Here is a 14,568-nt window from a genome sequence, read left to right as displayed (position 1 = left end):
GGGGTGTTGCTGAGGGCCAGTTGGAGATACAGAGCAGTGATACGCCCCAGAGCCCCAGGCCTGCAGCTGGCTCGCCGGGTGTGTCTGGCTCAGACCTGCTCTGCCTGGTGGCCGCAGGCCCTCAAGGAAAATGAGCATAATGACAAGATCAAAGACAGTTGGGATGGGGGGCGGCGGCGGGGGCAGTTTGATGTTGCCTGAGTCACGTTTAGGGAGTCAGACCAGCCAGGGGCCGTTGACAGCAGATCGTGAAGGTTGTCACAGTCACACTTGCTATTTTCCCTGTCCCTATACGAACCAGCCTTCATTAAGGGCCTTTCCTAACAGTATGGAGGTTTCCTCAAAAAACTAAAAGTAGGGACTTCCCTGGCAGTCCAGCGGTTAAGACTCCTCGCTTCCAATGCGGGTTCGATCCCTGGTCAGGGAACTAACATCCCACATACCGCAACTAAGCCCACACGCCACAACTACTGAGTTTGCACACTCTAGAGCCGGTGCATCGCACCTAGAGAAGCCCACACGCCGCAACGAAGACCCAGCACAGCCTAAATAAATAAATAAATAAATAATAAAAATAAATTTATTGAAACAAAAACCTAAAAATAGAGTTGCCATGTGATCCAGCAATTCCACTCCTGAGCATCTACCCAGAAAAAACTATAATTTGAAAAGATACATGCACCCCTGTGTTCATAGCAGCACTATTCACAATAATCAAGACATGGAAGCAACCTAAATGTCCACTGACAGATGAATGAATAAAGAAGATGTGGCATGCGCGCGCGCGCGCACACACACACACACACACACACACACAATGGAATATTACTCAGCCATTGAAAAGAATGAAATAATGCCATTTGCAGCAATGTGGATGCAACTAGAGATTATCATACTAAATGAAGTAACAAAGAGAAAGACAAGAATCATCTGATATCACTTATATGTAGAATCTGAAATACGACCCAAACAAATATATCTACAAAACAAGAACGGACTCACAAATAGAGAGAACAGACTTGTGGTTGCCAGGGGGTCGGGGGTAGGGAAGGATTGAGAGCTTGGGATTAGCAAATGCAAACTATTACATATAGGATGGATAAACAACAAGGTCCTACTATATAGCACAGGGAACTGTATTCAATATCCTGTGATAAATCATAATGGAAAAGAATATGAAACAGAATATATATATGTATGACTGAGTTACTTTGCTGTGCAGCAGAAATTAAACACAACATTGTAAGTCAACTATACTTAAATGTTTTAAAAGAAAATTTTCATAATAAAAATTTAAAGTATTAAAAAAAAGGGGGGCTTTCCTTAGCTTTGGCTAATGTTAAAGAAAGTCCTGGGCTTCCCTGATGGTGCAGTGGTTGGGAGTCCGCCTACCAATTCAGGGGACACGGGTTTGAGCCCTGGTTCGGGAGGATCCCACATGCTGTGGAGCAACTAGGCCCGGGTGCCACAGCTACTGAGCCTGCGCTCTAGAGCCTGCGAGCCACAGCTACTGAGGCTGCATGCCACAACTACTGCAGCCTATGCACCTGGAGCCCATGCTCCACAACAGGGGAGGCCACCACAATGAGAGGCCCGCACGCCACAGCTGGGGAGAGCCCGCGTGCAGCGGCAAGGACCCAACGCAAGCAAAAATAAAATAAATAAATTTAATAAAAAAAAAAAAATGTCCTCTGCCGTGAGGGAGAAGGCCGTGAGGATCAGTGGTTTGAAACAGGAGTCTGGAAACTGGGTTTTGTTATACATCTCCACGAGCCTCAATCTCCAGGGTCCTCTCGGTTTCTCTAACTTGGAGATTTCACTTGTCACTGCTAGTGCCCACCCCTTTTGAGGTAAGGAAACAGTTTCTGGGAACTGGAGTGGCAGTTTTCCCTGACCTGCATTTTGCATTCTTGGGACAGGTTAGTAGAGCTGTGATTTCAGGTGAGGTACAGCTGGCTTGGGCCACCACCCGTGTCTCTTCCTTGTTGCGCTGGGTGGGCATGATGCGAGAGGGCCTCCTGGGTGCCATGCCACCTGCATTTGAGGAGCAAACAGCACTCCTAGCCCACAGGGATCTTGTAGCCGGAGGCAAAGAACCAGCCTGTGCCAGGAATCCTGGCTTCTGGGCCTGCCCGCCCTTACCTCCTGGGACTTCCTGCTTAGACAGCAGGCTCCAGAGCTCCTCCAGCTTGGCAAGCGTAACTAATGAGGAACAGCTTGCATTTGTCTGTCTAGTCAAGGACAGATGTGCTTTGGGGAAATTTGGGGATAGAGAAGTTACTTTTTTCTGAGAATATTACTTTGTTGTTGTCATTGGCCATTAATGTTGCTTTATTCTATGCTTTCTCTTCTCTCACTACTCTCCTAGGTTCTGCCCCTTGAAAACAAAATGAAGGATCCCCGGAAGTTCTCGCTCATCCTCTATGTGGGAATGGCTATCATCACTGTCCTCTACATCAGCCTGGGGTGTCTGGGGTACCTGCAATTTGGAGCTAACATCCAAGGGAGCATAACCCTCAACCTGCCCAACTGTTGGTATGTTGGGGAGGATGGAAGCCTGGGAGCACTGGGTTTTTAAAAAAATTAATGAGGGTCAGAATGTGTATTTTTCCTCCTCCCTATCTCTTAAATCAGCCCACTTCACTTTTTAAAAAAAATTATTTTATTTATTTATTTTTGGCTGCGTTGGGTCTTCGTTGCTGTGGGCAGGCTTTCTCTAGGTGCGGCGAGCGGGGGCTACTCTTCATTGCGGTGCGCGGGCTTCTCACTGCGGTGGCTCCTCTTGCTGCGGAGCACGGGCTCTACGCACACGGGCTTCCGTAGTTGTGGCTTGCGGGCTCCAGAGCACAGGCTCAGTAGTTGTGGCGCACGGGCTTAGTTGCTCCACGGGATGTGGGATCTTCACAGACCAGGGCTCGAACCCATGTCCCTGGCACTGGCAGGCGGATTCTTAACCACTGTGCCACCAGGGAAGCCCCAGCCCATTTCACTTGAACTCTCACTTGCCACCAGCCCCCAGCCTAGCACCATCCCTCCTTGGCTGCCCAGTAAGCCTTTTGGCTGGTTTCCCTGCCTGGGTCTGACTCTCTCTCCACATCTTTTCTCCTCCTGTTACCCGTGTGAGCCATCTAACCCTTAGTGCCCTCATGCACTTCCCCATTGAGAAGGCTCAAAGGCTTCCTTTAGTTCTTATGATAAAGAGGAAACCTTCAGGTACAGTCAGGGCCACTCAGGCTCTAGCCCCACCCCTGCCTTATTCCTTCTCAGTGAGGAGGACTCAGCCTGGGCGTCACTCTGTTTGAGAAACGTCTCTGATGTCTCAGCCGCAGCAACTTCAAGTCTGGGTCAGTGGCCCTCCTCTCTGCTGCCCTGGAGTCCCGTGAGGATCCTGTCCTAATCCTTCTCCCATTGTGTTGTAGTTGTCTGTTTACCTGTACTGTGATCTCCCTACACTGTAAGCTCTGAGGGCAGTAACTGTCCAGTTGTTCATTTTACTCCAAGCCCCCGCCTGGCACAATGCCTGGCGTATGATCAAAACCCAGTGAAAAGTTTTTGAATGAAAAGGAGGACTAAGTGCTGAGACTGTGAGGCATTCATAAATGAGGAGAGGTTACCAGGAAGCCAGTGGGGCACAGAGGATAGAGGTGATCTGCTGTGTCCCAGCTGTACGGCCTTGGACAGATCACAGCTTCTCACTGCCTCAGTTCCCCTTTCTGGGAAATAAGAATAGTCATTTCTGCCAGGATTGTCATGAAGAGCAAAAGATGTGTGTGAGCTTTCTAATACTGTATTGGCACTATGGAGAAGTAGGATGCTGCAAGAGCTTTATGCTTTGGGTGAGTCATTCCGATGGAAATGGATGCTGCATGGATTGGCCGATCCCCTGACTGATGGTGCCATTTCTCCCCGGAGATCTGAGCCCAGAATGGTCAAGCATCCAGTCCATTGACCTTGAACCATTCTAAATAGACGGAGAAAGAGGAGGGCAAACCTGCCTGGTTCCCAGCTTCTGCTGTGCCTGTCCCATGGCTGTCACCTGCTCCATGTGCAGGTGCAGATGGAGCCTCTCACCGTGGGCCCGGGATGCTTGGGAACCCTTCTGTATCTCATTTTCCCTAAGTCATGGTTGCTGTATTGTAGAGAAGCACTGAGACACACTGAAATGCTTCCTAAAAAGGTAGATGTCACAGGGTGTGTCTTCAGCAGCAGTTCTTTTCGGAAGATTACAGTTTCATTGCAGAGAGCAGCCGTGAGCAGATTCTGAGAAGCTTGTCGAATGCCCTAGGGATCAGAATAACCTCTCAAGCCAGTCTGGTTTTAGAGCTCTGATCAGTGAGGCATTGTACAAGGACAGATTGAGAAAACTGAGAAAAACATCTTTTCAGGAGTATCAGGGTTTCACACAGGACACCCTAATCAGCAGGGCTTTGGGGGACTAGGTTTGCTGTATGGCCAGCCAAGTGGTAGCCCTGAAATGGGCTTTTGTTTTCTGAAAGTCTTTCACTTTCCCTCTGATGCCTGCTTTAAAATTTCCAAATGTTCCTGCCCTTTGGAGAGAGAAGAGTCAGGTGGCAGCTCGCATAAGTGAAGATAAGTGGATCAGGGGCCGCAGAAGCAGCCCACATAATCTGAAGCCATAGCTGAGCATCTGTCTTCTTTCCTCTGATGTTTCAAACCCAGCTACCCTAATCTTTCTGCCTCCATTCGGGTGTGATTTATTTGGCCATCCCAGCAGGTGACTATCCTGATTCTAGACTTGCCAGCACTCCAGAAGGCTTTGGTGCTGCACTGAGTTTAATTATAGAGCCACTAGCTGGTTTTTTCCCCAAGGATTTTTATCATCTCTTCTTGGAACAAGTAAGATGTTTTGTCAGTCTCAGTTTCTCCTAGGATGTTCTGCTCATAGCATTAGAACATCTTCTAGGTATTAATTTCGACCACAGAGGAATTCAGTATGCATCAAGCACAATATAATCACAACTTTTAAATAGATTTCCGAGGGAGGGAGGTCCGTGTTTCTCGATTCATAACGCGTGACCGTCTTATTTGAAGTGGAGCTTTGCTTAGGGGCAGTGTCCTTCCCTTGAATGATCAAGTCAGATCTGTGAATACTTATTGATCAGACCTTTTTACTCCTCTGCACAGTCCTAGGCCTGGGATAAGATAGAGATGTCCCATGGGGAGTCAGCAGTCTCCCTAAGAAGCTACCCATGAAGCAGTAGTAGGATAGTAACCGTAGTGGAATGGAAAGATGGATTTTGATCCTGCCTGTTGCCCTGTGTGGTCACTGTCTGATTCTAGGGAGCACTGAGTTGGATGGGAAGGATATAAATAGGCTTGTGGAGTTACATTGCACTTTTTTTTTATAACATCGTTATTGGAATATAATTGCTTTACAATGGTGTGTTGGTTTCTGCTTTATAACAAAGTGAAGCAGTTATACATATACATATGTTCCCATATCTCTTCCCTCTTGCATCTCCCTCCCTCCCTATCCCACCCCTCTAGGTGGTCACAAAGCACCGAGCTGATCTCCCTGTGCTATGCGGCTGCTTCCCACTAGCTAGCTATTTTACATTTGGTAGTGTATACATGTCCATGCCACTCTCTCACTTTGTCACAGCTTACCCTTCCCCCTCCCCATATCCTCAAGTCCATTCTCTAGTAGATCTGTGTCTTTATTCCCATCTTGCCCCTAGGTTCTTCCTGACCTTTTTTTTTTTTCTTCTTAGATTCCATATATATGTGTTGGCATATGGTATTTGTTTTTCTCTTTCTGACTTACTTCACTCTGTATGACAGACTCTAGATCCATCCACCTCACTACAAATAACTCAATTTTGTTTCTTTTTATGGCTGAGTAATATTCCACTGTATATATGTGCCACATATTCGTTATCCATTCATCTGTTGATGGACACTTAGGTTGCTTCCATGTCCTGGCTATTGTAAATAGAGGGGCAATGAACATTTTGGTACACGACTCTTTCTGAATTATGGTTTTCTCAGGGTATATGCCCAGTAGTGGGATTGCTGGGTCGTATGGTAGTTCTATTTTTAGTTTTTTAAGGAACCTCCATACTGTTCTCCATAGTGACTGTATCAATTTACATTCCCACCAACAGTATAAGAGGGTTCCCTTTTCTCCACACCTGCTCCAGCATTTATTGTTTGTAGATTTTTTGATGATGGCCATTCTGACAGGTGTGAGATGATATCTCATTGTAGTTTTGATTTGCATTTCTCTAATGATTAATGATGTTGAGCATCCTTTCATGTGTTTGTTGGCAAATCTGTATATCTTCTTTGGAGAAATGTCTATTTAGGTCTTCTGCCCATTTTTGGATTGGGTTGCTTGTTTTTTTGATATTGAGCTGCATGAGCTGCTTGTAAATTTTGGCTTTGTCAGTTGCTTCATTTGCAAATATTTTCTCCCATTCTGAGGGTTGTCTTTTGGTCTTGTTTATGGTTTCCTTTGCTGTGCAAAAGTTTTTAAGTTTCATTAGGTCCCATTTGTTTATTTTTGTTTTTATTTCCATTTCTCTAGGAGGTGGGTCAAAAAGGATCTTGCTGTGATTTATGTCATAGAGTGTTCTGCCTATGTTTTCCTCTAAGAGTTTGATAGTTTCTGGCCTTACATTTAGGTCTTTAATCCATTTTGAGCTTATTTTTGTGTATGGTGTTAGGGAGTGATCTAATCTCATACTTTTACATGTACCTATCCAATTTTCCCAGCACCACTTATTGAAGAGGCTGTCCTTTCTCCACTGTATATTCCTGCCACCTTTATCAAAGATAAGGTGACCATATGTGCTCCCGTTGTGGAGCACAGGCTCCAGACACGCAGGCTCAGCGGCCATGGCTTACGGGCCCAGCCACTCCACGGCATGTGGGATCTTCCTGGACCAGGGCACGAAACTGTGTCCCTTGCATCGGCAGGCAGACTCTCAACCACTGTGCCACCAGGGAAGCCCTAGTCAGGGTCTTTTGTGTTTCCATACAAATTGTGAAAGTTTTTGTTCTAGTTCTGTGAAAAATGCCAGTGGTAGTTTGATAGGGATTGCATTGAATCTGTAGATTGCTTTGGGTAGTAGAGTCATGTTCACAATGTTGATTCTTCCAATCCAAGAACATGGTATATCTCTCCATCTATTTGTATCATCTTTAATTTCTTTCATCAGTGTCTTATAATTTTCTGCATACAGGTCTTTTATCTCCTTAGGTAGGTTTATTCCTAGATATTTTACTCTTTTACTTGCAGTGGTAAATGGGAGTGTTTTCTTAATTTCTCTTTAAGATTTTTCATCATTAGTGTATAAGAATGCAGAGATTTCTGTGCATTAATTTTCTATCCTAGTACTTTACCAGATTAGCTCTAGTAGTTTTCTGGTAGCATCTTTAGGATTCTCTATGTATAGGATCATGTCATCTGCAGAGTCATCTGCAAAGAGTGACAGTGTTACTTCTTCTTTTCCGATTTGGATTCCTTTTATTTCCTTTTCTTCTCTGATTGCTGTGGCTAAAACTTCCATAACTATGTTGAATAATAGTGGTGAGAGTGGGCAACCTTGTCTTGTTCCTGATCTTAGTGGAAATGGTTTCTGTTTTTCACCATTGAGGACAATGTTGGCTGTGGGTTTGTCATATATGGCTTTTATTATGTTGAGGAAAGTTCCCTCTATCCTTACTTTCTGCAGGGTTTTAATCATAAATGGGTGTTTAATTTGTCAAAAGCTTTCTCTGCATCGATTGACATGATCATATGGTTTTTCTCCTACAGTTTGTTAATATGGTGTATCACATTGATTGATTTTCGTATATTTAAGAATCCTTGCATTTCTGGGATAAACCCCACTCGACCATGGTGTATGATCCTTTCAGTGTGCTGTTGGATTCTGTTTGCTAGTATTTTGTTGAGGATTTTTGCATCTATGTTCATCAGTGATATTGGCCTGTAGATTTCTTTCTTTGTGACATCTTTGTCTGGTTTTGGTATCAGGGTGCTTGTGGCCTCATAGAATGAGTTAGGGAGTATTCCTCCCTCTGCTGTATTTTGCAAGAGTTTGAGAAGGATAGGTGTTAGCTCTTCTCTAAATGTTTGATAGAATTCACCTGTGAAGCCATCTGGTCCTGGGCTTTTGTTTTTTGGAAGATTTTTAATCACAGTTTCAATTTCAGTGCTTGTGATTGATCTGTTCATATTTTCTGTTTATTCCTGGTTCAGTCTCGGCAGGTTGTGCATTTCTAAGAATTTGTCCATTTCTTCCAGGTTGTCCATTTTATTGGCATAGAGTTGCTTGTAGTAATCTCTCATGATCCTTTGTACTTCTGCAGTGTCAGTTGTTACTTCTCCTTTTTCATTTCTAATTCTATTGATTTGAGTCTTCTCCCTTTTTTTCTTGATGAGTCTGGTTAATGGTTTATCAATTTTGTTTATCTTCTCAAAGAACCAGCTTTTACTTTCATTGCTCTTTGCTATCGTTTCCTTCATTTCTTTTTCATTTATTTCTGATCTGATCTTTATGATTTCTTTCCTTCTGCGAACTTTGCGGTTTTTTTGTTCTTCTTTCTCTGATTGCTTTAGGTGTAAGGTTAGGTTGTTTTTTTGAGATGTTTCTTGTTTCTTAAGGTACGCTTGTATAGCTATAAAGTTCCCTCTTAGAACTGCTCTTGCTGCATCCCATAGGTTTTGGGTCATCATTTTTTCATTGTCATTTGTTTCTAGGTATTTTTTGATTTCCTCTTTGATTTCTTTAGTGATCTCTTGGTTATTAAATAGTGTATTGTTTAGCCTCCATGTGCTTGTATTTTTTTTACAGATTTTTTCCTGTAATTGATATCTAGTCTCAATGCACTGTGGTCAGAAAAGATACTTGATACAATTTCATTTTTCTTAAATTTTCCGAGGCTTGATTTGTGACCCAGGATATGATCTATCCTGGAGAATGTTCCATGATCGCTTGAGAAGAACGTGTATTCTGTTGTTTTTGGATGGAGTGTCCTATAAATATCAATTAAGTCCTCCTTGTTTAATGTCTCATTTAAAGCTTGTGTTTCCTTATTTATTTTCATTTTGGATGATCTGTCCATTGGTGAAAGTGGGGTGTTAAAGTCCCCTACTATGAATGTGTTACTGTCGATTTCCCCTTTTTTGGCTGTTAGTATTTGCCTTATGTATTGAGGTGCTCCTATGTTGGGTGCATAAATATTTACAATTGTTATATCTTCTTCTTGGATCGATCCCTTGATCATGATGTAGTGTCCTTTGTCTCTTGTAATAGTCTTTATTTTAAAGCCTATTTTGTCTGATATGAGAATTGCTACTCCAGCTTTCTTTTGATTTCCATTTGCATGGAATATCTTTTTCCATCCCCTCACTTTCAGTCTGTATGTGTCCCTAGGCCTGAAGTGGGTCTCTTGTAGACAGCATATATACGGGTCTTGTTTTTGTATCCATTCAGCCAGTCTATGTCTTTTGGTTGGAGCATTTAATCCATTTACATTTGAGGTAATTATTGATACATATGTTCCTATTCCCATTTTCTTAATTGTTTTGGGTTTGTTATTGTAGGTCTTTTCCTTCTCTTGTGTTTCCTGCCTAGAGAAGTTCCTTTAGCATTTGTTGTAAAGCTGGTTTGGTGGTGCCGAATTCTCTTAGCTTTTGCTTGTTGTAAAGGTTTTAATTTCTCCATCAAATCTGAATGAGATCCTTGCTGGTAGAGTAATGTTGGTTGTAGGTTTTTCTCCTTCATCACTTTAAATATGTCCTGCCACTCCCTTCTGGCTTGCAGAGTTTCTGCTTAAAGATCAGCTGTTAACCTTATGGGGATTCCCTTGTGTGTTATTTGTTGGTTTTCCCTTGCTGCTTTTAATATATGTTCTTTGTATTTAATTTTTGATAGTTTGATTAATATGTGTCTTGGCATGTTTCTCCTTGGGTTTATCCTGTATGGGACTCTCTGTGCTTCCTGGACTTGATTAACTATTTCCTTTCCCATATTAGGGAAGTTTTCAACTCTAATCTCCTCAAATATTTTCTCAGTCCCTTTCTTTTTCTCTTCTTCTTCTGGGACCCCTATAATTCAAATGTTGGTGCATTTAATGTTGTCCCAGAGGTCTCTGAGAGTGTCCTCAGTTCTTTTCATTCTTTTTTCTTTATTCAGCTCTGCAGTAGTTATTTCCACTATTTTATCTTCCAGGCCACTTACCCGTTCTTCTGCCTCAGTTATTCTGCTATTGATCCCTTCTAGAGAATTTTTATTTCATTTATTGTGTTGTTCATCATTGTTTGTTTGCTCTTTAGTTCTTCTAGGTCCTTCTTAAATGTTTCTTGCATTTTGTCTATTCTATTACCAAGATTTTGGATCATCTTTACTATCATTATTATGGATTCTTTTTCAGGTATACTGCCTATTTACTATTCATTTGTGAGGTCTGGTGGGTTTTTATCTTGCTCCTTCATCTGCTGTGTGTTTTTCCGTCTTCTCATTTTGCTTATCTTACTGTGTTTGGGGTCTCCTTTTTGCAGACTGCATGTTTGTAGTTCCCGTTGTTTTTGGTGTCTGCCCCCCAGTGGCTAAGGTTGGTTCAGTGGGTTGTGTAGGCTTCCTGGTGGAGGGGACTAGTGCCTGTGTTCTGGTGAATGAGGCTGGATCTTGTCTTTCTGGTGGGCAGGTCCACGTCTGGTAGTGTGTTTTGGGATGTCTGTGGCCTTATTATGATTTTAGGCAGCCTCTCTGCTAATGGGTGGGGTTGTGTTCCTGTCTTGCTAGTTGTTTGGCATAGGGTGTCCAGCACTGTAGCTTGCTGGTCGTTGAGTGAAGCTGGGTGTTGGTGTTGAGATGGAGATCTCTGGGAGATTTTTGCCGTTTGATATTATGTGGAGCTGGGAGGCTGTGGACCAGTGTCCTGAAGTTGGCTTTCCCACCTCAGAGGCACAGACAGCACTGACTCCTGGCTGGAGCACCAAGAGCTTTTCATCCACACGGCTCAGAATAAAAGGGAGAAAAAATAGAAAGAAAGATAGAAAGAAGATAAAATAAAATAAAATAAAATAAAGTTATTAAAATAAAAAATTATTAAGGGAAAAATTTTAAAAAGGAAAAATTTAAAAACAGGCAGATAGAACCCTAGGACAAATGGTAAAAGCAAAACTATACAGACAAAATCAAATACAGAAGCATACACATACACACTCACAGAATGAGGAAAAGGGGAAAAAGTAATAAATCTTGCTCTCAAAGTCCACCTCCTCAGTTTGGGATGATTCGTTGTCTATTCAGGTATTCCACAGGTGCAGGGTACATCAAGTTGACTGGAGATTTAATCCGCTGCTCCTGAGGCTGCTGGGAGAGATCTCCCTTTCTCTTCTTTGCACAGCTCCCGGGGTTCAGCTTTGGATTTGGCCCCGCCTCTGCGTGTAGGTAGCCTGAGCACGTCTGTTCTTCGCTGAGACAGGACGGGGTTAAAGGAGCCGCTGCTTCAGGGGCTCTGGCTCACTCAGCCCAGTGGGGGAGGGAGGGGTACTGATGCGGGGCGAGCCTGCGGCAGCAGAGGCCACCATGACGTTGCAGAAGCCTGAGGTGCGCCGTGTGTCCTCCCGGGGTAGTTTTCCCTGGATCACGGGACCCTGGCATTGGCGGGCTGCACAGGCTCCTAGGAGGGGAGGTGTGGATAGTGACCTGTGTTTGCACACATGCTTCTTGGTGGCGGCAGCAGCAGCCTTAGCGTCTCCTGCCCGTCTCTGGGGTCCACGTTGATAGCCGCGGCTCGCGCCCGTCTCTGGAGCTCCTTTAAGCAGCGCTCTTAATCCCCTCTCCTCGAGCACCAGGAAACAAAGAGGGAAGAAAAAGTCTCTTGCCTCTTTGGCAGCTCCAGACTTTTCCCCGGACTCCCTCCCGGCTAGCCGTGGTGCACTAACCCCTTCAGGCTGCGTTCACGCCGCCAACCCCAGTCCTCTCCCTGCGCTCCCACCGAAGCCCGAGCCTCAGCTCCCAGCCCCGCCCGCCCCGGCAGGTGAGCAGACAAGCCTCTCGGGCTGGTGAGTGCCCGTCGGCACCGATCCGCTGTGCGGGAATCTCTCCGCTCTGCCCTCCGCACCCCTGTGGCTGCGCTCTCCTTCGTGGCTCCGAAGCTTCGCCCCCACCCCTCCGCCACCCGCAGTCTCCGCCCGCGAAGGGGCTTACTGGTGTGTGGAAACCTTTCCTCCTTCACAGCTCCCTCCCACTGGTGCCGGTCCCGTCCCTATCCTTTTGTCTCTGTTTATTCTTTTTTCTTTTGCCCTACCCAGGTACGTGGGGGAGTTTCTTGCCTTTTGGGAAGTCTGAGGTATTCTGCCAGCGTTCAGTAGATGTTTTGTAGGAGTTGTTCCAGATGTATATGTATTTCTGACGTATTTGTGGAGAGGGAGGTGATCTCCGCATCTTACCCTTCTGCCATCTTGAAGCTCCTCCACCTTGTATTTTTAATTGTTTTTATTTTTGAAAGGATATATGCCTGTGGAAAAGACTCCAAATGTTCAAAGGGCATACAGAAAATGTTAAGTTTCCACTTGCCTCTCCAGGACCCCAGTTTTACCATTTTCCATTTCAGGGACAACCATATTACCAGTTTCTTATGTTTCCTCCTGAAGATGTTTGGTGTATGTAAGAATATCACATGTATGTGTGTGTGAAGAGGAGTGTTTTTCCCTCTTTTTCCTTTTTTAGACAGTTGGTACCATACTGTCGACACTGTTCTGCTTCATGCTTTTTTCACTTCATCATATATCGTGGAGCTCGTACCACATCAGCGCCTGGAGTTCTGTCTCCTACTTTTTAGCAGTTATATGGGGGTGCCATGATCTGTTTAGCCAGTTCCCCACTGATTAACATTTAAACTCTTTTCAGTGTTTCAGACTTAAATAATGCTGCAGCAACTTATTTTTTATGAAGTTTATGTGTGCATGTGTAAGTATATCTATAAGATAAATCCCTAGACCTGAAATTTTTTGTCCAAAGGACACGTGCACTTGTAACTTGGATAGATATGGCCAAATCACCTTGGGACTGTTTTGCACTCTCATTGCTGGTGTATGAGCGTGCAGAGCCGCCTCTGAACGTGTCTCGGCTCTTTCTGCAGGCTGTACCAGTCAGTTAAGCTGCTGTATTCCATCGGCATCTTCTTCACCTATGCCCTCCAGTTCTATGTCCCGGCCGAGATCATCATCCCCTTCTTCGTGGCCCGTGCGCCTGAGCATTGTGAGCTGGTGATAGACCTATCCGTACGCACCATGCTGGTCTGCCTGACGTGTGAGTAGAGGACAAGATCATTGCCTTGTCTGTTTTCTTCCAGAGGGCACCGGGTCGCCAGGGCTTTCATGAGAGAGAACTTGTATCATAGTGAAATGGCCAGTGCTGTGTGAGCAGAGAACTTGGGGTGCAGTGTCAGCTTCAGAGTTGAGGCACGTCCATGAAGGGAGTGAATTGATTATAGATGTGCTCTAAAGGACACGGGAATGGAAATGGTGCTTTATTTATAGATATGGCCTAAAATGCAATGACGATGGTCATAATTCATGCTAAACATGCGCAATTACTATTCCGTATGAAATATGGCAAAAGTTTAAAAGAGAGCCATTTAACCCATATGCATAATGAGTACTATAGGTTACTTTGATAGCAGGTGTATGTTTGTTTGTTTTTTCAAATAATCGTGTTTCCAATGTGACAGTCTATTCCTTGGATTTCATTTTGAGACTGCTTGATACTATTCTAAACACTTTTGGATGTTGGTCTTAACTAAATTATGTTTCTTAGAAAATTTCTGTTGATTAACCTAGGTGCTTGACTTATCACTTTGTGTTTTATTCCTCTTCCCTGACCACACACCCAGGAGCGTGAGTTGAGAGACAAGATATCACCTTATTTGCTCTTGGCTAAAACTGGTATAAGTTCAAAAATAAAAATAAACTCTTTTTTTTTTGGAAGATTCTGTGAATTGATAGAATAGAGAATCCTTGAATAAATTGGTCTGTAATATCTAATTTAAATTTCTAGGCGATTTGCAGTTTCTTTCCAAATTGAATGCTTGAATCACAGATTTCTCTTTTTGGCTGTGTTTAAGTTTTTGTTTTTTGTTTTTTTGGAAAAGAAACGTCTTTCCTTATTATATTGAGACTTCCCTGGGACTTTCTTTAAATTATCCAGTCCAAGCCTCTGTCTTTGGAGTAAAGATAGGTCTATGTGATTTTTTAATTAGACCAGAATGGAATGCTTTAGGGATGAATGATGTGAATGTTGTCTAGCATGCACTCATAGTATGGAAAGTCAGAAATGACTTTATTGGTTAACTGTTAGCAAGAGGAGGACAGGGAAAAGGCTGTGCATCCTTACCCAAGCAAACATGGGGATCAGACTAGTGCCCATCCTGGAATGGACCTCCTCAAACCACCTGCAGTTGTCTTCCTGATGTTACTTCTAGGACAGTGGGTGGAAGCTCAGCATCCTGGATCTGCGTGGAAAAAACTCACTGGAGCTGAGGAACTAAAGACTGTCCCTTGACCTTAATCTTGGGTAGCTCTCCTGCTGA

At 43.9% G+C, this 14,568-nt stretch overlaps 1 protein-coding gene across 1 annotated transcript in view; it reads left to right on the top strand.

The window, feature by feature from the left end:
- SLC36A1 (solute carrier family 36 member 1) overlaps window positions 1-14,568 on the top strand; it is a 40,846-nt gene that overhangs the window by 17,258 nt on the left and 9,020 nt on the right. The window contains exons 8-9 of the mRNA XM_007448027.1: window positions 2,369-2,535; window positions 13,120-13,289. Coding sequence (XP_007448089.1) covers window positions 2,369-2,535; window positions 13,120-13,289 — 337 coding nt within the window. The remainder of the gene's footprint in view (window positions 1-2,368; window positions 2,536-13,119; window positions 13,290-14,568) is intronic.

This window comes from Lipotes vexillifer, unplaced genomic scaffold, assembly GCF_000442215.2.
Source record: "Lipotes vexillifer unplaced genomic scaffold, Lipotes_vexillifer_v1.1 scaffold121, whole genome shotgun sequence".
NCBI classification, from domain to species: domain Eukaryota; kingdom Metazoa; phylum Chordata; class Mammalia; order Artiodactyla; family Lipotidae; genus Lipotes; species Lipotes vexillifer.
Note: the sequence above shows the minus strand (reverse complement) of the source record. Positions and strands in the feature narration are given on the sequence as shown.